General features: G+C 47.9%; 1 protein-coding gene across 1 annotated transcript in view; it reads left to right on the top strand.

Annotated features, from left to right (window-relative positions):
• LOC116520012 (nuclear pore membrane glycoprotein 210-like) overlaps nt 1-23091 on the top strand; it is a 30159-nt gene extending 7068 nt beyond the window's left edge. The window contains exons 8-34 of the mRNA XM_032234142.1: nt 778-846; nt 1192-1298; nt 1879-2032; nt 3180-3304; nt 3411-3566; nt 3906-4104; nt 5019-5164; nt 5286-5507; nt 6138-6311; nt 7648-7840; nt 7978-8066; nt 9278-9382; nt 9469-9570; nt 10907-11035; nt 11712-11839; nt 13148-13280; nt 14137-14199; nt 14395-14574; nt 15078-15158; nt 16455-16586; nt 17462-17620; nt 18022-18113; nt 18860-19034; nt 19143-19318; nt 20051-20271; nt 21059-21195; nt 22787-23091. Of these exons, the coding sequence (XP_032090033.1) occupies nt 778-846; nt 1192-1298; nt 1879-2032; nt 3180-3304; nt 3411-3566; nt 3906-4104; nt 5019-5164; nt 5286-5507; nt 6138-6311; nt 7648-7840; nt 7978-8066; nt 9278-9382; nt 9469-9570; nt 10907-11035; nt 11712-11839; nt 13148-13280; nt 14137-14199; nt 14395-14574; nt 15078-15158; nt 16455-16586; nt 17462-17620; nt 18022-18113; nt 18860-19034; nt 19143-19318; nt 20051-20271; nt 21059-21195; nt 22787-22948 (3809 nt within the window). The 3' untranslated portion in view covers nt 22949-23091. The remainder of the gene's footprint in view (nt 1-777; nt 847-1191; nt 1299-1878; nt 2033-3179; nt 3305-3410; nt 3567-3905; nt 4105-5018; nt 5165-5285; nt 5508-6137; nt 6312-7647; nt 7841-7977; nt 8067-9277; nt 9383-9468; nt 9571-10906; nt 11036-11711; nt 11840-13147; nt 13281-14136; nt 14200-14394; nt 14575-15077; nt 15159-16454; nt 16587-17461; nt 17621-18021; nt 18114-18859; nt 19035-19142; nt 19319-20050; nt 20272-21058; nt 21196-22786) is intronic.
• The last annotated feature ends 568 nt before the right edge of the window (nt 23092-23659 follow it).

Raw genomic sequence — 23659 nt, 5'->3', positions numbered from 1 at the left:
TCTATCTATTTATCTATTTATCTATCTATCATCTATCATTTCTATCATCTCTATCATCTATCTATCTATCATCTATCATCTATCTATCTATCTATCTTATCTATATCTATCTATCTTTCTCTATCTATCTATCTATCTATCTATCTATCATTTATCATCTATCTATCATCTATCATCTATCATCTATCACCAATCTCTATCTATCTATCATCTATCTATCTATCATCTATCTATCTATCTATCTATCTATCTATCTATCTATCTATCTATCTATCTATCTATCATTTATCATCTATCTATCATCTATCTATCATCTATCTATATCTATCATCTATCATCTATCATCTATCATCTATCATCTATCTCTATCTATCTATCATCTATCTATCTATCATCTATCTATCTATCTATCTATCTATCTATCTATCATCTATCTATATCATCTATCTATCTATCTATCATCTATCTATATCATCTATCTATCTATCTATCTATCTATCTATCTATCTATCTATCTATATCTATCTATCACTTATTTACTTAAGTACTTACTTACTTACTTACTTACTTACTTACTTACTTACTTACTTACTTACTTAGTGTGGTGAAGGGCAAATGGCACTCTCCTTGTGAGTAAGCCCCTTCATCCAATCCTTTCCCCTTTGCATTGAGCCTACCCTTCCAGGGGGATCTGGAGATCCTTGGCTTAGCCGTGAATCTCCATTTCAGTTGCAAAAAAAAGGGGGAAAAAGTTGAATTCCTTACGTGCGCCTTCAGACATCCACATGCGAGGATCGCTAGGCCTTCCGAACTGCACCATTTACGTGGTAGAACCAGGATTTCTGGGTAAGAACGCTCAGCCTCCAGTGGCTCCATCTAGAACCGTGTTTCTCAACCTTGGTCATTTCAAGAGGGATGGACGTCAACCCCCAGAATTCCCCAGCCAACCTGCATTAAGAAAGGTGGACTTCAACTCCCAGAATCTCCAGCCGTCTTGCGTTAAGATGGACGGACTTCAACTCCCAGAATCCCCCAGCAGCATGCTAATTCTGCTCATTCTGGGATTTGAAGCCCACTCATCTTAAAATGAGAAACCCTGGTCTAGAAGGCATTTGTCCGTTCTCTGACCTGAAAGAAGACTTCCGGATAGAAAGGCGTCGTCTTCAGCCTCTCCTCGTTCCATCGTTGCAGGCTTCACGGTCCAGCCGGGGAACCGATGGGTCTTAGAAGTGAAGCGGGCATATACCATCACAGTCGAAGTTTTCGATAAATCCAGCACCAAGGTCTACCCCTCCGATGTGAGTAGGTTCCAAGAGAAAACTTGGATACAGGTGGACCTCAAGTTACAACCCATTGTCCCCTCGCTCAGGATCTTGGTGCAGAAGTCGCTAAGCGAATGCCATGGTCATTAAACAAACACTGTGGTCCTTAAGTGAACCCAGGCCGAAGTTTTTTGCCGAAAACTGGAAGTCGTTACTAGTTTTCAGCAAAACCGTTGCAAAACACAGTCATGTAACCATAACTGTGTCACCATGGGGGGACCCGACCGTCAGAAGGTTGAATCCAGCTCCCCAGGTAGGTCCGTCGGAACTTCTCATGCTTGCTAAGTAGCCAGTCATAAGTTGAGGACTACCTGTAATCCTGCACCGTGACCCTGTTTAACTCATTCTAAGGAAGTCCATTCGGATTTACCTCTCCTCCAGCGCAACCAGGATTAGTGACTGTTTCTTTCTTTAATGTACCTGTTGTCAACCATAACCAAGTTTGTTCACTGTCCACTTTATCTTTTATTTATTCCAGAAATTGGCCATGCAGTGCTTTGTTCTGCCAACTCTCCATTCTTGATGATGATGATGATTATTATTATTGCCTTTCCAGAACCTCCGAATAACTCACCAGTTTCCCCAGGAATATTTTGAGGAGTTCACATCTTCCACAAATGGCTCCTATCACATCGTTCGGGTCCTGAAGGAAGGCGTGACAGTGATTAAAGCCATGTTGCTCTCTGTTCTTCTCCAGGTAGGAACCAAAGGTTCTTCCCAGTTGAGGGATTTCCCCCCCGCCTGGTTCTTCACTTTGAAGTCATCCTTCAAATAACTTTAAAGAGGGCCAACTCAGTACATTTGATCTCCCAAGTGGACGTGGGATTTTAAAAAACAACAGCAACAGGGCATGGGGGGTTTGGAACAGGGTCAAACCTGGTGAATTTAGAATAACAGAGTTGGAAGGGACCTTGGAGGTCTTCTAGTCCAACCCCCTGCTTAGGCAGGAAACCCTACACCACTTCAGACAAATGGCTATCAAACATCATCTTTAAAACTTCCAGTGTTGGAGCATTTACAACTTCTGGAGGCAAGTTGTCCCACTGGTTAATTGTTCTAACTGTCAGGAAATTTCTCCTCATTTCCAAGTTGCTTCTCTCCTTGATTAGTTTCCACCCATTGCTTCTTGTCCTCTGCCCTCTGGTGCTTTGGAGAAGAGCTTGACTCCCTCTTCTTTGGGACAGCCCCTGAGATATATTGGAAGGCTGCTGTCATGTCTCCCCTGGTCCTTCTTTTCATTAAACTAGCCATGCCCATTTTCTATTTAGCACAGCTCGTTAAAATATTTAACCAAATAAACAAGAAAAGAACTTGGGGCCATTCAGAGGATTTTTGAAATAATTCATAGATTGTTTTGTGGGGGTCCTTGCTGCTCTCTGAGCTTGGTGGTTTTCTCGCAGACGTTTCACGGCCCAAATAGCTAACAACCTCAGTGCTGGAAGGCAATGGGGTTTGTGGAGGAGAAGGGGAGGTATAAAAAAAGGGAGGAAAGAAGAAAGGATGATGAGTTGGAAGGAACTTTGGAGGTCTTCTAGTCCAACCTCCTGCTCAGAAAGGGAGAGAGAAAGGAAGGATGGATGGAAGGAAGGAAGGAAGGAAGAAAAGAAAAGAAGAAAGGAAAAGGAAGGAAGGGAAGAATGATGGAAGGAAGGGAAGGAAGGAAGGATAACGAGTTGGAAGGAACTTTGGAGGTCTTCTAGTCCAACCTCCTGCTCAGGAAGGGAGGGAGGGAGGGAGGGAGGGAGGGAGGAAGGAAGGAAGGAAGGAAGGAAGGAAGGAAGGAAGGAAGGAGAGGAAAAAAAAGAGCGCTGCTTTAAAAATATCTTTAAAAATTCTGCCCGCAGAGCGGCTTGGAAGATTATTTTGTCTCGCCCATCAGCCACGAGCAAGAAATGAAGATCTACCTCCCCATCACGCTGACCCCTTCCTTCTTAACCTTCCCCTACCATTCTCTGGATCTCTTGTACCGCTATAAAGTCCAGGTCAGCCGCGGCATTTGACTCCATTTAGAGGGGGGAGGGGGCGTCCTGGGGTGTGTGTGTCTGTGTGTCTCGTGCTTCCTCTGAAGCCTGACCGGCCTTTCTGCAGGTGGAGGGGGGCAGCGGCAACTTCACCTGGACCTCCTCCAACCAGTCGGTGGCCACCGTCACCGTCAAAGGCGTCGTGGCCGCGGGACTCACCGAGGGGCAAAGCGCGGTGCAGGCCAGAGACGTGCAGAATCCTTTCCATTTCGGAGAGATCCAGGCAAGTGCGCCGAAGAGCCGGCTCGTTCCCCTGGCAAGGAAGCCGGGAAAGGTCACCACTCAGCGATGCACCTCGTAGCTTAGAAGTAGGCCTCATCGACAGGTTTAGGGTAGACGGCTCAGAACTGAATAAGCTAAACGAAATGGTGGGATTTGGGCAAAAATAAATAAATAACTGGAAACGAATCGCATATGAACAAAGCTTTAGCTGGCTGAGGAACTCTGAGAGTTGAAGTCCACAAGTCTTAAAGTTGCCAAGGTTGGAGACCACTGGTGTAGAAGACCCCTGTGGGAGGATGAGAAGCCTTCCAGGTGCTTTCAAACGCCTTCCCCCTCCCAGGTGTCTGTGCTGAAGCTGTCCAAGATGGAGCTCCTTCCCTTCCACGCCGACGCCGAGATCGGCCAGAACTTGGAGGTGCCGCTGGCCATGTACCACGTGGATAAGAAGACCGGGGCGGCCACCGCCTTCACCGACTGCTCGCTCCTGGCCTTGGACGTCACCGCGGACAAGCAAGGGGTATTCGCCTTGAGCGAAGAAGGTAAAAGAACTCGCCCTGGGCTAACATCAGACCAGCTTTCCTGGTTTGCGAGCGCCTTCACGGGCAAGGAATTAGACCCCACGAGTCTCCCATTAAATATTGTGCAGGATTTCGTGCAAAAGTTTCCTGGAAAAAAACCATAACGACCGAGCCGTTTATAGGTTTACTTTGATCGCGCCTTCTCTTATTATTATTATTATTATTTTACAAATAACTCAAGCTGGAGAACGTTATCTAATAGCTCCTCCCTCCCTTCTGTTTCCCCCCCCCATTAGAACAACAAGGGGTGTGTGTGTGTGGCTGAGAGGAAGGGAAAGGCCCCAAATCATCCAGCTGGCTTCCATGCCCAAGGCGGAACTAGAATTCCCAGTCTCCTGGTGATTGTCCCACAGTCACCAAGCCGGCTTTCAGACCTGAGGCGGAACTAGAGTTCCCAGTCCCCTGATGATTGTCCCAAAGTCACCCAGATGGCTTTTGTGCCTAAGGAGGAACTAGAATTCCCAGTCTCCTCGTGATTGTCCTACAGTCATCCAGCTGGCTTTCATTCCTAAAGAGGAACTAGAATTCCCAGTCTTCTGGTGATTCTCCCAAAGTCACCCAGATGGCTTTTGTGCCTAAGGAGGAACTAGAATTCACAGTTTCCTGGGGGTTGGGCCAAAGTCACCCAGATACCTTTCATGCCTAAAGAGGACCTAGAACTCTCTGTCTCCTGGTGATTGTCCCAAAGTCACCCAGCCAGCTTTCATGCCCAAGGCGGGACTAGAACTCACGGTCTCCCACTTTCTATAACCCGGAGCCAGGGGGATCGATAGCTACAGGAGATTGGGGAAGGGGTTGGATTATGGTCCTCGTCGTCCCCTCTCCCCCCCCAATCCAAAACTGGAACCCGGAACGGCCCCGATCTGCCTTTGCAGGGAAGCAGAAAGCGGGCGCCACCTTCTGCTCCACCATCCAGCTCACGGCCAAGTCCCTGGGGCACACGCTCGTCACAGCCAGCGCCACCGTCTTTGAGGAGTACTTCGAAACCAGCGCCACCTTCGCAGCCTACGAGCCCCTCAAGGTGAGGAGGAGACCTCGGCCAGGCCTGGGTCCAAAGTGGGAAGCTCGTGTGTGTGTTTGTGCGTGCGTCCACTCCCGCTCCCAAACTTCTTCCGGCAATTTCTTTTCCCCTTTTCCTCCAGGCCGTCAACCCTGTCCAGTTGGCCTTGGTGACCTGGCATTCCATGAAGGAGATGGTCTTTGAGGGAGGGCCCGGTCCCTGGGTTTTAGAGCCATCCCGCTTCTTCCTGGAGCTGAAAACGGACGACGAGAAGAAATTCCAGGTGGCGGAGGTCCGGCTGCCGGCTCGGAGGAAGCAGAACCAGTACATTTACCGAGTCACCTGCCTGGAATTGGGGGAACAGGTAAAAAGACTAGAAGACAGAACATCTGAACTTCCAAAAGGTCCTACAAAACATCTGAACTTTCAGTGTGTCCTACAGAACATCTGAACTTTCAGTGTGTCCCACAGAACATCAGAACTTTCAACGTGTCCCACAGAACATCTGAACTTCCAAATGTCCTACAAAACATCTGAACTTTCAGTGTGTCCTACAGAACATCTGAACTTTCATTGTGTCCCACAGAACATCAGAACTTTCAACGTGTCCCACAGAACATCCGAACTTCCAAATGTCCTACAAAACATCTGAACTTTCAGTGTGTCTTACAGAACATCTGAACTTTCAGTGTGTCCCACAGAACATCTGAACTTCCAAATGTCCTACAGAACATCTGAACTTTCAGTGTGTCCCACAGAACATCTGAACTTCCAAGCATGTCCTACAGAACATATTTCGACTGTTGTTCTCTTATTCCATCTTCACGTTTCCTGGGTTGAGGAATGCCAACATGGGCTCTTGTTATTGTGCTCGAACGCTTAATTCTGATTTCTTCTCCTTTCAGCTGCGTGTAGCCCTCTGCCCTGCAGCCCAGCTGCCAGATCTCAGTCTGGCTACCCACCCTCCTACCCTTTTTTTTTTTGCTCCCCAAAGGTCTTCACCTTCCAAGTGGGCAACCATCCCGGAGTGCTCAATCCCAGCCCGGCTGTGGAGATGGTGCAAGTCAACTTCATCTGTGCCCACCCAGCCAGCATGGCCGTTACCCCTGTGTACAAGCTGGCTGCTGGTGCCCCGCCGTGCCCCTTGCCTCAGCACCACAAGCAGCTGGTACGTGTGGGTGGGGAAGCCCCCTTTGCAGAATGCTGCTTGGAGGCGGTTTCTCGTCTGGGGGAGGGGGGAAACGTGTGGGCCTTTGAAGGAACAGCCGCTTAACTTTTCAAATTTAATTTTCAAGTTGGTTTCGTTGGCCGAGAAAAATCATAAGAGATCAACTTAATGCAATGAAACGTTAAGCGATTTGGCGAGAAGGTCAGCTGGAGAAGCTGAGTGGAATGTGGTTGGCCAAATTGAGAGAGAGAGAGAGAGATGCTTTATTTGTATGCCGCCCTTTTCCCTGGGGGGACTCAGGGCGGCTCACAACTCAAGGGGAGGGAGGACAAACAAGTCATAAACATGGAAAACAATACATCATTAAAAACACAACAGTCATGCAATTCGAGTGGGGTTGAAATCTTTAGCCCCAGGCCTGTCGGGACAGCCAGGACTTAAGGGCCACGCGGAAGGTCTGGAGGGTGGTGAGGGTACGAATCTCCACGGGGAGTTCGTTCCAGAGGGTTGGAGCAGCCACCGAGAAGGCTCTCCTCCGGGTAGTTGCCAGCCGACATTGGCCGGCTGATGGAATTCGGAGGAGGCCTAATCTATGGGATCGTATCGGCCTAGTGGAGGTCGAATTCTTCAGCCCCACCAAAAATCAACTTACCAATCGGTGGAATTGGGTTAAAGAAAATTACCATCCTGATGAATCACCTCTGAAACTTTTCCTTGTAATCCTCGAGTTAAGACACTTCAAGATGCCTTTTGCGAAATTAACAGTCCTCTTGGTTTCACCGTAAGGTGGGACTCGTTGCTTTAAAAGAGACTATTTGTAGCTTTGTAGGGTTGAATTGTGGGGTCTCTGTGAGCTTGATGGTTTTCTGTTTAACTGTTTATTAAATTTATAGGCCGCCCAATCCCGGAGGACTCCGGGCGTCTTACAGAAACAGAAATTAAAAGAAATTAAAAACAGATAAAACACGACAAATTTAAAAAGACACAACATACACCCAATCTAAGCGGGGCTGGACCCCAATCCAGAGGTCAACAGCCCCAACGTTCTTGCAGACGTTTCATGGCCCAACTAGGTAACATCATCAGGGGAAGAAAGGAGTGGGTTTGCTAGGAGGAGGGACGTTTCATGACCCAACTAGGGAACAATATCAGTGCTGGAAGGGAGAGGGGTTTGTGGAATGGAGGAGAAAGAGACCTCTGGTTTTCTTGTTTCATTACCCAACTAGGAACAATATCAGTTTGGTAAGCAGAGCACACCAAGGACTCCACAACCAATACTCTTCTCTGTGTGCCTCTAAAATGAAGCGGGTTTGGGTTTTTTTTTTAATGCTTTCAGGTCCCAGTGTCCAGTTTGAGGAACACCATTCTGGAGCTAGCTTTGTTTGACCAACACCGGAGAAAGTTTGACAACTTTTCTTCTCTGATCCTGGAGTGGACCTCGGCCAACGAAAGCCTGGCTCGCTTCACTCACCCGAGATCCATGCAGATGGTGGACAAGGATGACGGGACTGGACAGACTAGACTCCACGGTGCGCCTCTCCATTTTCTCTCCCAGTAAAAATACATGTCCCTCAGAGGACCTGTGTCTTCTCCAGATAGCGAAGTCTTCTTCTGACATCTCTTTTTTCTTCCCCTCCTCATGTCTTGTCCTTTGGGCTCCTCCCAGGACACCAGCTGCTAGAGGTCCATCAGATCAAAGGGACAGTCCTGATTGCCGTCAACTTTGTGAAATATTCCGAGAGAGGCAGCCCGAAAGTAAGTATGAAGGGAAAGTTGTGTAGAAGATGGTGGGGGGGACATGTAAGCTTTGAGAAGGGAAAACTCAACGAGGGTCCGATAGACCACTCTGAAATATCTAAAGAGCATTTACACAGGAGAAGATCAGGACTTGTTGGGTGTCATCCCAGAAGGCAAGATGGAGAATAATGGGCAGTTGGGCGACGCCAGAAGTTTGGTTCTCCAAAATAGGGTCCATTTCAACCCTAGCTTCCATAACTTCTCTGTGGATCCTGAAGAAATACCGTATTTTTCAGACACTCCAAAGTATAAGACGCTCCTTTGGGGAGGAAAACAAGAAGAAAAAAAAATCTGCTTCGGCCTCCCAGCGATTTGCCTCCTTGCAGCAAACAGCAAACAGCCCGTTTCGGTTTCAGCACAGCCTGATTACCGCAAGCAGCTGATCGTTGGGCCTCCCGACAGTCAGCTGTTTCAGGCTGCGGGAATTGCCATAACCTATTGACACCTTCGCGCGCGCCCCATTTTTTGCCTCCGCATCCCGTTTTCAGCCTCCACACGCCCCATTTTCCGCCCGTTCCAGGCAGCGGGGATCAGAATGGGTGGGAAATGGGGTGCACGGAGGCGGCCATAGGCAACGGCAATCCCTGCAGCCTGAAACAGCTGATGGTCGGGAGACGACAGTCAGCTGCTTGTGCTAATCAGGCCGTGCTGAAGCTGAAGCAGAAACAGGCTGTTTGCTGCAAGGAGGCAAATTGCTGGGAGGCAGAGGCAGATTTCTTTTCCCTTGTGCTAATCAAGCTAAACTGAAACTGAAACAGGCTATTTGCTGTTTGCTGCAAGGAGGCAAATTGCTGGGAGGCAGAGGCAGATTTATTTTCCCTTGTGCTAATCAAGCTAAACTGAAACAGGCTATTTGCTGTTTGCTGCAAGGAGGCAAATTGCTGGGAGGCAGAGGCCAAAGCGTGGGGGCTAGCGAGTGGGCGGGGCTGCATTCCCTGTATAAGATGCACCCAAATTTTCACCCTCTTTTGAGGGGCGTGGGGAAGTGTATCTTATACTCCGAAAAACATGGTATTCCTTTTGAAGGGAAGGATCTTCTGAGGGATCTGATGGGTCCCGGAGATTTAAAATCCAAAGAATCAACCTTGTTGGCGTAGAAGGAACAGTAGCCTCCATGTGGGCAGAACCTCCTGCCTAGACACTCGTTGTTGATTTTGTCGTGCATTCAGGAGGTCTCTAACTCTCCCGCTTCTGCAGCCGTGGAGCTCTTGCTGGTTGAGGATGTGACGGTGATCCCCGATAACGTCACCATGTACAATCATCCCAATGTAAAGGTAGGACCGAGGGCGGCTTCACTCAAGGATGCTTCATTCGAGTTTCAGAAGCCTTTGCAACATTTCTGGTGCTTGTGTCCCCCTAGGAGATGTTTGCTCTGGTGGAAGGCTCTGGGTACTTCCTCATCAACAGTAGCACCCAGGACATGGCTAACATCACCTACCTGGAAACGGAGAGCGCCATCCAAGTGAGTGCCCGGGTGGCGTGTGGGTCTTGGAGATCCTCCTGCGGGGAAGAGAGAGAGAGAGACCGGCATTTCCTGTTCTGTCCTGTCTCCTTAATTTCACACAATCCTCACGGCCATCCTGAAGCTGGGGGTTGTCCCTTCAGTTACAAGTTGAAAATATGTTCTGTAGGACACACTGAAAGTTCAGATGTTCTGTAGAACATTTGGAGGTTCAGATGTTCTATGGGACACATTGAAAGTTCTGATGTTCTGTGGGACATTTTGGAAGTTCAGATGTTCTGTAGGACATTTTGGAAGTTCAGATGTTCTGTAGGACATTTGGAAGTTCAGATGATCTGTGGGACACGTTGAAAGTTCTGATGTTCTGTGGGACATTTTGGAAGTTCAGATGTTCTGTAGGACACACTGAAAGTTCAGATGTTCTGTAGGACATTTGGAAGTTCAGATGTTCTGTAGGACACACTGAAAGCTCAGGTGTTCTGTAGGACATTTGGAAGTTCAGATGTTCTGTAGGACACACTGAAAGCTCAGATGTTCTGTAGGACATTTGGAAGTTCAGATGTTCTGTAGGACACACTAAAAGCTCAGATGTTCTGTAGGACATTTGGAAGTTCAGATGTTCTGTAGGACACACTAAAAGCTCAGATGTTCTGTAGGACATTTGGAAGTTCAGATGTTCTGAAGGACACGTTGAAAGTTCTGATGTTCTGTGGGACATTTTGGAAGTTCAGATGTTCTGTAGGACACACCGAAAGCTCAGATGTTCTGTAGGACATTTGGAAGTTCAGCTGTTCTGTAGGACACACTGAAAGCTCAGATGTTCTGTAGGACATTTGGAAGTTCAGATGTTCTGTAGGACACACTAAAAGCTCAGATGTTCTGTAGGACACTTTGGAAGTTCAGATGTTCTGTAGGACACGTTGAAAGTTCTGATGTTCTGTGGGACACACTGAAAGCTCAGATGTTCTGTAGGACACTTTGGAAGTTAAGATGTTCTGTAGGACATTTTGGAAGTTCAGACCGTCTTCTGTAGGATACATTGAAACCTCAGAGATTCTGTAGGACACGTTCGAAGTTCAGACGATGCTCTGCCAGCCAAATCAGAAGTTCATCAGACCATGTTCTTCAGAACCTCTTCTGATCCCTGAAATCAAGATTTATTTATCTGTGGCTGCTGGCCGCGTATTCATGCTGATCCTAGAAACCACGATGCCCCATGCACGAACCATCGCCATTAGAGTTGCCACGGGATTACAGTTTGATTAAAACAACGACGTTGCATTCAAGGCAGCTGTGACTTTACCCTCCCAGTCCGAACTTATGGTGGCTTTTCCAGGTAGTTCCCGTCCTGCCTGGCTCTTTGGCCCTGGAGGTCTACGATCTCTGCCTCGCATTCTTAGGACCGGCGACGGCTTACCTGCGAGTATCAAACATGTACGAACTGGAGGTGGATCTGATTGACAAGGTGAGGAGGACGTCGGAAGAGCCAGGCCTGGCCATCGCTTAAGCCACGATCCGTTCTATCTAAAGAAACAGCCAATCCAGGCTTGTCTCGCCAATGACCCACACACACCGGGGTCAGATCCTTCTTAATTCCGCTGACCTTTCGCACGTGGTCCTCGACTTACGACGGATCCCTTCATGTTCTACGTCCACCACCTTTATTTACAGGCAGCCCGCACTTTACGACCCCGATTGAGCCATATGTTTATGTTGTCAAGTCCCCCCCCCCAAAATTGTTCCGTGGATTTTGTCCCATTTTATAACGGCTTTTCCTTGCCGCGCTTCTTAAGTGAATCCTCGCCGTTGTTAAAATTAGTCACACGGTTGTTAAGCGAATCTGGCTTCCCCCCTTGAACTTGGCGCGCGTCGGAAGGCGGCCAAAGGAAGCCTGCGCTCCGTCATAAACACGAAGCACTCCGAACGTAAATCACGCAGTCGTGGGGGGTGGCGCCACAGTCGTAAGTGTGGGAGAACCGCCCTCGGTCACTCGTCGTAACTTTGAATGTCACGAAATGAGCTCTAGTTCAACATCGTAAAATCGAACCGGTTCGTTATGTCCGTAAGGGAAGAAGGGCTCTTGTTTAGGGATTAACTTTACAGTAAGGCAAAGAATGAAAATGTTTCTTTCTTCCCCCCAGGTTGAGATTGGCAAATCGGTGCTGGTCTCGGTGCGAGTGCTGGGCTCCCACCGTTCGGCTTTCCGCAGCAAATATTTCGCCTACATGCATCTCCAGCTGAAAGCCGCCTCTCCAATCGTAAGCCTGACGTAAGTTTCTCCTTTTGCAGGACCTGGTCACCCTCCTCGCCTCCGGCCAGCCCCAAGGACATGTTGTGGCCCGCCAGCGGAGGTGGCAGCAGATTCAGACAGTGAGGAGGGTTGGGGAGGAACCTGGGCCAATCCTGGAGTCTGGGGAAGGCTCAGATGAGGGCCCTTCATGGTATTGGACCTGGGTACTTGAGAGACCGCCTGCTGCCAATCACCTCCACTAGACCGATTAGATCCCACAGATTAGGCCACAGATTAGGCCTCCTCCGAATTCCATCCGCCGGCCAGTGCCGACTGGCGACTACCCGGAGGAGGGCCTTCTCTGTGGCTGCTCCGACCCTCTGGAACGAACTCCCCGTGGAGATTCGAACCCTAACCACCCTCCAGGCCTTCCGCAAAGCCCTTAAAACCTGGCTGTTCCGACAGGCCAGGGGCTAAAGAGCTGTTGCCCCCGTCTCAAATGGTATGACTGTTGTGTGTTTTTAAATTATGTATTGTTATGTTTTGTCTTTTATTTTCTGTCTGTACCGCCCCTTCCCTGATTTGAATTGTGAGCCGCCCTGAGTCCCCTTCGGGGGGAAAGGGCAGCATATAAATATAATAAAATCAATCAATCAAATCAAATCTGTGTCGGAGGCAGAGAGGGGGCCAGGGCCGTCTGACAGTTATCAGCTGCCTTCAGAGTCAGACATCAGTGAGGCAGAAGAACAGCTGGAGCCTGTTCCCAGTGTGCGCATGGACAGAGTTGCCAGACGAAGGGAAGAGCTAAAGAACAAGGGTCGCCTTGGCAGTAAGGCCACAGGTGGACGATGAATGGCCCTTCCCATAGTGAATAAAAGAGGAGCGACAGGGGAGTGGAGTTTGCAGGAGGCAATTAATTCTTTCCTGCTTTCTTGCCAAGCATTCTGAAAGATATCTGCTGGGCCCCTCTCCAAGCCTGAGAAAGGTCGGTAATTGTGACCCATCTTGAAAGACTGTGGGAGAGGAAAGACTTTGCTGGAGAGGAAGTCACTGTCAATTAAATAAAAGGGGTTTATCGGGACGAGGACTCGGTTTCGTGACACTGGGGAAGCCTAGATCAGAACAGGACAAGGGGAAGAATGCCTCTCTAGCTGAGAAGGGGTTAATCAGGGGAACAGGTTGCCTCCAGATGTTGCGAGTGCTCCATCCCTGGAGTTTTTTAGGAAGAGATGGGACAATCATTTATCTGAAATGATATCGGGCCCTCTGCTCGAGCACTGGGTTGGACTAGAAGACCTCCAAGGTCCCTCCCAATTTCTCTTTGTCTCTCACCTCTGGTTCTCGCAGGCCAATGGAAGAACTCGGCGATTATTCCGAAGTCTACATGCTCCGAGCCGTGGCAGTTGGGCAGACGACCTTAGTGGCCACAGCTTGGGACAAAACAGGAGTTAAATTCATGTCCTCGCCACGGAAAGTGGAGGTAAGGACACACGGGCCTTAACCCTCAAAGTTAGCCCTGTTAGAAACTGCTTGGATGAGACTTTTCCAATGTCTACGAAATCAGCTGCAAACTTTCTATTGATCAATCGATCGATTTTTCCCCCCACAGTTTTGAACCGCTCATCTTCCCCGGAGATGGATATGTTAAAAGCTTTGTAAATTAAAAGATGTGCAAATTAGAAGATTTGCAAACGGCAATCATTATAATTTTAAAGGTTTGCAAATTAAGCCAAATGAAAATCTTTATAAATTTAAAGGGTTTGCAAATTAAAGAAAATGAGAATCTTTATAAATTTAAAAGGTTTCCAAATTAGAGAAAATATGAATCTCTATAAATTTAAAAAGTTTGCAAATTAAAGAAAATGAGAATCTTCATAAATTTAAAAGGTTTGAAAATTAAGCCACGTGAAAATCTTTATAAATTTAAAGATCTGCAATTTAAAGCAAATAAAAATCATTATGAATTTAAAGCTTTGCAAATTAAAGCAAACGAAAATCCTTATCAATTTAAAAGGGTTGCCAGTAAATTTTTCTCATCAATTTAAAGATTTGTGAATTTAAAAAGATTTGCCAATCCAAACCACTAACCATTTAAAGATTTGCAAATTTTTTAAAAAAAGCTTTACAAATTAAAACCTTTGTCAGAGAAGAGCTTTGCAGAATTGAAAGATTTCTCAATTATTATTATTTTTTGTTTTAGAGAGGGGATCGCGAATTATCGTCTTGTCCCTCGGTCCGTTGGGTAAAATCAGATGCTGCCATGTTCTTTAAAAAAAAAAAAAAAAAATCCTTTCCCTCTCCCAAAAATAACTTGACGCCGTTGTGTCTTTTGCCAGATTTTCCCCCCTTTCAGACTGCTCCCCGAAAAAATGACCCTCATCCCCCACAACATGTGGCAGGTGAGTCCAGAATCCCAAGCAGACAATGCTGGTTTGTGGGTCACGGCCTCTCCTCAAATGCGTGTTGTCACCCTAAGATAGCTTCACCGTAGTGGAAAATAGGGATCAGTTTTGGGGGGTGTTTAAAGAAGACACCCCCCCCCCCCCCGTGCAGCGGTCTTCCTGACCCCCGTCGTTTTTTGCCTCCAACCGCAGGTGATGTCGGAAGGGGGTCCCCAGCCTCAATCCCTGATCCACTTTTCGATCAGTAACCGAACCGTGGCCGAGGTAAACGGGCTGGGACAAGTCACGGCCAAGGCGGTGGGCACCGCCTTTATCCTGGGCACCATTCGCGCCGTCAGTGAAGATACAGGAAAAGTCATTGTCTTCTCCCAGGTATGTTTCCGGGGTCGGGGCGGGGGGGGATGCTGGCAAATGCTTCCTTCACCTGGGATGACTTTATCACTTCCGGGCCTCTTCCCCTCCCGGCCATCTCTGACGGTCACCTACTCCGAAGCCCATCGCTTCTCCTTCCTTGTGGGATCCACGCGTGAACGCCACTGTCCTTGTCCGCGAGGCCTCCTGCTTGGCCTTCCTCGCCAGGAGGGGATGATGGGTTGAAGAACCCAACGGGCCGGATGGGCCCCAAGGTGGCAGGGTGGATGTGCGCACCTGAAAATCCGGTGGTCCTCGACTTAAGGCCGTTTAAGTGGCCTTTAGAAACCCCTGGGGAAAAAAAGGGGGTGTGTGGCCCACCAACCGCCTTGCTTAGCGAGGGTAATTCGGGCCTCCTTGCTGCGGTCGTACGTCGAGGACGACCTACGGACGGAGGCTGGAGGAGGCATCGATCTCCGCATGTCGTCTCCAGAGGGACGTACTCAATCCGTCTCCCTCCTCAGGATCAAGTTGAGATGGAAGTGGTGCAGTTGCGGATGATTCGAATCCACGCCCCGGCCACTCGACTCGTCACTGGCACCCAGGTGGGTCTAGCGGGTCACCCCGTTGTGTCTCACGCCTCGTCCGTGAAAATCTGTGGGTCACTAATGTAAGGTGCCCTCTATCTCTATCACCTATGTCTATTTATCTATCTATTCTATCTCTCTCTCTATCTATTTTTCTTTCTTTCTTTCTATCTTTCTATCTATCTATCTATCTATCTATCTATCTGTATGTCTGTCTGTCTGTCTCTATATCTATCTATCTATCTATCTATCTATCTATCTATCTATCTATCTAATCTATCTATCATCTAATCTATGTATTCATTTATCTGTCTGTGTGTCCAACTATCATCTGTCTGTCTGTCTGTCTGTCTCTCTGTCTGTCTGTCTATCTATATCTATATCTATCTGTCTGTCTGTCTATCTATATCTATCTATCTATCTATCTATCTATCTATCTATCTATCTAATCTATCTATCATCTAATCTATGTATTCATTTATCTGTCTGTGTGTCCAACTATCATCTGTCTGTCTGTCTGTCTCTCTGTCTGTCTGTCTATCTATATCTATATCTGTCTGTCTGTCTGTCTATCTATATCTATCTATCTATCTATCTATCTATCTATCTATCTAATCTATCTATCATCTAATCTATGTATTCATTTATCTGTCTGTGTGTCCAACTATCATCTGTCTGTCTGTCTGTCTGTCTGTCTCTCTGTCTGTCTGTCTATCTATATCTATCTATCTATCTATCTATCTATCTATCTATCTATCTATCTATCTATCTATCTATCTATCTACCTACCTACCTACCTACCTACCTACCTACCTACCTACCTACCTACCTACCTACCTACCTACCTATTATATAAACTATGTATTCATTTATCTGTCTGTCTGTTTGTCTACCTACCTACCTACCTACAAATGTATATACATATGCATGTATATACATACACATACATATAAATATATGTACATTAATCATAAACTATTTAAAATAATAAACAGTCTTCAGAGTTAACAAGGTTGATACTGTATACTGAGCAGAGAGTTGGACTAGAAGACCTTCAAGATCCCTTCCAACACTATTCTTTCTCCTTCCTTCCTTCCTTCCTTCCTTCTTTCCTTCCTTCTTTCCTTCTTTCCTTCTTTCCTTCCTTCTTTCCTTCCTTCCTTCCTTCCTTCATTCATTCATTCATTCATTCCCTCCTCCATCACTGGAGGTTTTTAAGAAGAGATTGGACCGCCACTTGAGCAGGGGGGGTTGGACTAGAAGACCTCCAAGGTCCCTCCCGACTCTGTGATCCTGTTAATCTCCCCTTTGCAGATGCCTGTGTACGTTGTGGGCCTGACCAGCACCCTGACTCCCTTCTCCTTCGGGAACTCTCGTCCACCCCTGACCTTCCACTGGGCAGTGAGCAAGCGGGACATCTTGGACCTCCTCCCCAGACACTCGGAGGTATGAAAGACCCTCCCTCCTTTCAAACTCTCTGACCCCATTTTAGCCACACACACATACGCCCCTCCCCCCCCTCCCTGCAGTGTTTCTCAACCTGGGCATCTTTTAAGATGAGTGGACTTCAGCTAGCTGAGGAATTCGGGGGCGTCAGGCTATAAATATCAATATTATCGGTGGTTAGAGAAGAGATATAAGAATGACTAGTCCAAGAAAGTGTTGAAAATGCGTTAAATTGTCAATGTAACTAATAGAGTTAAATAAATTACAATGGGGTTGGTGTGATATTAGACACGTAAGGTATTGGAAATTAAGCCAAGGTGAAATAACGAATAAGATTGTATATTTTAACATTGGCACAAAATATTCTGTACCCCAACGACACACTGGTTAATGGGAAATGAATTGTTTGTGTAAAAATAAACTAAAATTTTTATTTTTTTTTAAAAAAGAATATAAATATATTTATATTTATTGATATTTAAATATATTTATTTCGCGTACAAGGACAGTCCATCCCCGACTTAACGTTATCACATTCATTTAGTGGCCGTTCTAAGGTACGACGGCAGGGAAAAGACCATTTTCCACACTTGCGACCGTTGCAACATCCCCCGTGGTCACGGGATCCAAATTTTTAGGCGCTTGGCAACTGACTCGTCTTTACGACGGTCGCTGTGTCCCCCCGCGATCTCCTTTGGCTTAACGACCTTGTGACTAACACAACCACGGCGGCCAGTCCCTTAACAAAAACTTTTAACAAAACTTCCCGAAGAGGTGTCTCACCGAGCAACAGAAAGTCACGGTCGTTAAGTTGAGGACTGCCACTTGTAATATACCGCCCGCCTCACCACCCTCGACCGACTTTTCCCCACCAGATTTCGCTGGCCCTCCCTCCGGAGAGCAATTTCGCCATGGGGGTCCGGACCAGAGCCGCGGGCAGGACCAGCATCAGGGTGGCGGTGCGGACTTCGGACGCCGAAGCCGGGCAGTTTGACGGGAATGTCACCGAACTCCTGGACGAGGTGCAGATCCTGGTAAGGAATCGAGGGAATCGGCGGGCACTTCTTCACTTTCTCTTGGTCTTCCTTCCTCGATTGTTCCCGAGGGACCCTAGGGCTGGAAGGGGGAACTTGGAGGTCATCTATTCCACCACCCCCTTCCCGGCCAAGAATGCAGTTTGGTCTGCCTTCCTCAGCCTTGGCTGTTCCCAAGGAATATCCTAGGTCCGGGAGAGACCTTGGAGGTCATCCAGTCCAACCTTCTGCCTACAGCAGAGAGTCCTGATACCATCCCGAGCAAACCTTTTGTTGAAAAACCTGCAGCCTTGAATGTTGAAATTGGAGGCACCGTCTTCTCCTGTGCTGCTGAAAGTCCCTTCATCTCCCTCCCTCCCTCCTTCCCTCTCTCACATTCTCTCTCCCCCCCACCCTTACAGGTCTTCGACAACCTTCAGCTCTTCTCTCCAGAGTGCCCCGCGGAGCAGATCCTGATGTCCATGAATTCGCAGCTCAGGTTGCTTACAAACAGGTACGAGGAACGGTTCTCAGACACGGACAGCACTGCGTTTCTCCGCATAGGTGGTGGGAAATCAGGAGCCTGCCTTAGGTAGATGAGGCTGACTTCGAAACTGCCTGTGGAGATTCTCCCTCATCCAGGTCATGGTTGTGTCGTCCCCCCACCCCCCCAAAGGTGGTTTTTTTCCCCAGGAGTTTCTTGGGTTTTTTTCTTCGAAGACGTTTCGTTTCTCACCCGAGTGGCTCCTTCAGCTCTGACTGGATGGTGAGGAATGGAAGGATTTAAATCCCTTGCAGGCAGCTGGTCATTTGCATCCTTCAAGAGGGTCCTAGAGGCCCCTTGGATGTTTCTCCGTGTCTTCGGGGTCCTCGCCTGAGCGGTGGGGGCCTTCCTGGGACTGCTGAAAGGACCTGCGTTGTAGGCTGGAGAGATATGGGGTCGCATCCCTCCCTCCTTCTCTGTTGAGGGGAGTTCGGCCCATTCAGTTTGGACACAGATGGGCTCTTGGAGGCCTTTCCGCATCCCAGTTGCAAGCCCATCACAGTCCACAGGTGGTGGACCTCTTCCTTGGACGATTCCAGCCAAACGGTTGTCCAGGGATGGAGCCCCCACAGCTTCCTCCCTTCCTTACCCAAATTGGGGGCTTTGAAGTGGTGGTGTAGGGCTTCCTTGCCTAAGCAGGGGGTTGGACTAGAAGACCTCCAAGACCTCCTTCCCGCTCCGTCCTCCTACATTCTCTCTCCCATTCCTCTCTCTAGGGACGGGGCTGCCTTCGTCAGCACCCAGATCCTGCAGTGCTTCCCCAATTCCTCGGTCATCGAAGAGGACAGGCACGGCCTCCTGAAGGCCGGAGCCGTCACGGGGACGGCCGTTCTGGAGGTGACCTCTCTGGAGCTCTTCGGCGTCAACCAGACGGTCATCACGGGTGTGCGGGTAAGAGGACGGGACGGGACAGGGGACAACTACGGGAGAGGCCTGCCTCTTCCCGCGCGGGAGCTCCTCCATCCCCGGGGAGTTGAGAATACCCCGTTTTCTACCCAGGTGGCCCCGGTCTCTTACCTGCAGTTCAGCAGCACCCCAAAACTTTACACCGCCGCCCGGATGCCCCTGCTGGCGTTCCCCTTGGGCATGACCCTGACTCTCACCGTTCGGTTCTTCGACAGCGCCGGGGTCAGGTTTCACGCCCAGAATAACCAGCTGCAGCTGGCCTTGAACAGGTATGCTGTCGTTGTCCCCTGTGGGAAAGGCAGGTTCAAGGGGAGGCTTTATGGACACCTCTGGAAAACAGCCGGGAGGATGGGGGTGTTGAGTAGATTTGCAACAGTTGGTTTAGTGACTGACGTTACAACGGTTTTGTTACAACAATATTGTTTCCTAGCATGATTTGATTGAGTGATGTATCTTACAATTCGTTATGATTTTTTTAATGTATACTGAGAGCATCAGCACCAAAGACAAATTCCTTGTGTGTCCAATCACACTTGGCCAATAAAGAATTCTCTTCTCTTCCCTTCCCATCCCAGTCCATTCCTTTATTTTATTTTATTTATTCTATTCTATTCCTTCATTCTTCTATTCCATTCCATTCTATTCCTTTTTTCCTATTGTATTCTATTTATGCTAAAAAGTGGTTTAAGATTTCCCCCCCCCACACTTATGACTGTCGCACTATCCCCGTGGCCACGCAAGCAAAATTTAAGACGTTGGGCGACCGGCTCATATTTATAACGGCCGCAGCTTCCGGTCGTCCCCTTTTGCAACCTCCTGACAATGGGAAATCCAGACTCACTTAACAACCATGGGGCTGACTTTGCAACCGCAGGTGTTCCACTTCACTCCCGGGAAAAGAAAGACGGGTCAAAACTCCCTTCAGGAGCGCCAGGGAAACTTTATGCTCTCTTGGCGGTTGTCAGCCGGGGGCGACCCGTGGTTCATTCCCCTCTTTTTAGGGATGACCTCTTGCTGATCCGGCCCAGCAACCAGAACTACACTTACACCGCTCAAGCCGTGAACCGAGGCGTGACGCTGGTGGGGGTTTGGGACGAGAGGCACCCGGGCATGGCCGATTACATTTCCGTCCCCGTGGAACACGCCATCGGGCCCGATCTCTCCGCCCCCCTGGCTGTGGGGGATGTGGTCTGCTTCAGCACACCCCTGGTTAATCAGGAAGGTCAGTGGAACAGCGGCGGGGGGGGGGGGTCTCCTGGGTGGTGGTGGTGGGGAGTAGTGTTGCTGTCAAGATTCCAAGTAATAAAATAAAACTCTGAGCCTTGGGCTTCCCCAAAGCTCCATTTTATTAGAGTTGTCATATTGGCACAGCTGGGAAAACCTGAATCTTGACAGCTTCCAGGTTTTCCCCACCCAGCTGAAAGTCCAAGACCCTTCCCCCAACACCCACAAGTCCATCCCGTGCTCCAATCACTCATTGCCAGGTGCAGAGGACACGATGACCTTGATTTTCTCAGAAGAATGTTGTTATGGCTACGTATCACCCATACTCTGTAGAATTCCCCCGTCCCATTTCCCCCACAGTGGAAAGTGGGTGAAAGATGGCTTCCAGTTGCTTTTTGGGGCCGAAAGGACGTCAGCGAGGATGAGCCAATCCTTGCTCTTCTCTGCCTCCCTACTCCCAGTTACACTGCAGACTTCCAATCACAATCGAGCCCATAATCTCCGTCGCTAAGCGAGACCTTGGTGAAGCGAGTTCTGCCCCATTTTTACGACCTTACTTGCCGCTACTGTCGTTCAGTTGCTCGGTGTTGCTAAGCAAGACATCGCCCCAAGAGGCGAACTGCCATCTTGCAGGCAGGCAGCAGGCAGCAGGCGGGAGGAAGAGCCTGCAGTACCGCCCTCTAACCACTGCGCCGTTGCGGCTTCCAAAGACTTTAGCCGCCTGGAATCCCACCCGTTGCTTCCTTCTGCCCATCAAGGAAAGGTCTCCTCTCTCTTGTTTTTAGGGGAGCCTGGCACCTGGCAGGTCAGCCCCGGCGGCCTGCTTGAGATGGACGTAGCTAGCGGAGCGACGTTCGCCAAGCGCCCGGGAAAAGCCACCGTCTTCCACGAAATCCCAGGGATAGTCAAAACGTACCGAGAGGTAGAAGCGTTGTGTGTGTGTGTGCGTGTATATATTTGCGATGCGTATGAATAAATATTTAATTTTGTAGAAACAGAGAACGGATTAAGAGAGTTGGAAGGGACCTCGGGGGGTCATCTAGTCCAACCCTGCACCATTATAAGTCGTAACTTATAAAACCCTTCATGGTATTGGACCTGGGTACTTGAGAGACCGCCTGCTGCCAATTACCTCCCACAGACCCATTAGATCTCACAGGGTTGGCCTCCTCCGGGTGCCATCTACCAGCCAATGCCACCTGGCTATTACCCGGGGGAGGGCCTTCTCTGTGGCAGCTCCGGCCCTCTGGAATGAACTCCCCGCAGGGATTCGGACCCTCACCTCTCTCCAGGCCTTCCGAAAAGCTGTCAAAACCTGGCTTTGCCGGCAGGCCTGGGGGTGATGAGTTCCCTCCCCTCTCGAATGTGTGGTTGTGTGATTCTTGCCTATTTTAATTATTTATATTCTGTTCTATGTTCCCCTTTTTCCCCTTTTGAGTTGTTCGCCGCCCTGAGTCCCTCCCGGAGAAGGGCGGCATACAAATAATAAAATTCAATTCAATTCAATTCAATTTCTGAAAATGACAGTCCAGTCTCTTCTTGAAGGCTTCCAGGGCTGAAGCTCCCAGAGTTTTGAGTGCAAGCTGTCCCCCATTGAATATAGAATAACAGAGTCGGAAGGCACTTTGAGAAAATGTTTTTTATTGTTTTAGTTAAACAGAAAAAATAATAATCATCTTTCATTACATCTTGTTGAAAGCGTATCGATCGGTTACAAATATATTCCGTGCGTTTCTTCCATATGCTTCATTCAAATCAGGTTGTACATTTTAAGTCAAGAAAGAATAGTAATGTATTTTACTATCTCTGTACCATAATTCTCATTTAGTTACCATTGTTTAAACTCGTTTTTGTATAGAATCATTTATATTAGAAGACACAACCACCTACTGGCGTTCATTTGCAATCTCAATAGATCTCCAATAACATTGCACCTTTATAACATATTCTAAAATTAATTCGGTTAAGTAAGATATCTAGGCATTCCCACCCACCCCCCGTAACACACCTGTATGTATCATTAAATATTGTCCATTAACATTTCATTGTTATTATTGTAGTTAACTAAAGGTTATTTACTGTTTATCTCACCTCTCCTCTCCAGGCCCACACAATATTATAACTTTATAGCCGTCTTTAAACAATGATTTATTAATAAGGTTTATAGGACTTTTCCCTCAATCCCAAATTAGTTAATTATGAGTCGGAAGGCACTTTGGAGGTCATCTAGTCCAACCCCCAGGGCTCAAGCAGGAGACCTGAGACCATTTCTGACCGATGGCAGTTCGGTGTCTTCTTGAAAGCCTCCAGGGATGAAGCTCTCACAACTTCTGAAGGCAACTTCTGTTCCGTGGGTTGATTCTTCTCAGTGTCAGAAAATCCCTCCTTAAAATTCCTCATTTTAATAGGATATAATTTCCATTTCCGAGTTCGGAAACAGCTTCTGAAGACAAGTTTATTTTTTTTAAAAAAAAACATTTTCTCTACCGTCTTCGCTCATCTGCCTTTCCCAGGTTGTCGTTCACGGCCCGTCGAGGCTCAGCCTTCAGCTGGGGCCCAAACACTTCCTCACCAATGCAGCCAACGCCTCTGAATTCCGGGTCTTTATCTCCACCAGCGGCCCGGCCACTCTTCAAGGTAGAAGACCCCCCCGCCCTCTCACCCTTTCAAAATGAAATATGCTAGTGGAGGAGATGGGGGGGGTGACACCCCCCACCCCAAAGGGGAAAAAAAAACCCCGAGCCCAGTCCAACTCCGATTGTAAAGAATATCGGGAAGGGAAAGAAAAGGGAAAAGGGAGTGAGTGAGGGAATAGAGAGAAAATAGAGAGGAGGGAGGGAAGGAGAAAGAAAGAAAAAAAGAAAGAAAGAGGAAGGGAAGAGAAAGAAAGAAAGAAAGAAAGGAGGAAGAAAGGAAGGAGGGGAGGAAGGAGAGAGGGAGGAAGGGGGAGAGAGAAAGAAAGAAAGAAAAGAAAGAAAGGGAAGAAAGAAAGAGAAAGAACAAAAGAAAAAGAAAGAAAGGGGAGGAAGGAGAGAGGGAGGAAGGGGGAGAGAGAGAAATAAAGAAAGAAATAAGAAAGAAAGAAAAAGAACGAAAGAAAGAAAAAGAAAGAAAGGGGAGGAAGGAGAGAGGGAGGAAGGGAGAGAGAAAGAAAGAAAGAAATAAGAAAGGAAAGAAAGAAAGAAAGAAAGAGAAGAAAGAAAGAAAGGAAGAAAGAAGAAAAGAAAGAAAGGGAAGAAAGAAAGGGAAGAAAGAAGAAAGAAAGAAAAGAAAGAAAGGGGAGGAAGGAGAGAGGGAGGAAGGGAGAGAGAAATAAAGAAATAAAGAAGAAAGAAGAAAGAAAGAAGAAAGAAATCCTAAATTGCACACTCTGAATATATCCTGTC

The sequence above is a fragment of the Thamnophis elegans genome, chromosome 17 (assembly GCF_009769535.1).
Source record: "Thamnophis elegans isolate rThaEle1 chromosome 17, rThaEle1.pri, whole genome shotgun sequence".
NCBI classification, from domain to species: Eukaryota; Metazoa; Chordata; class Lepidosauria; order Squamata; family Colubridae; genus Thamnophis; species Thamnophis elegans.
The sequence above is the reverse complement of the archived record's forward strand: the minus strand, read 5'-3'. Positions and strand labels throughout refer to the sequence as shown.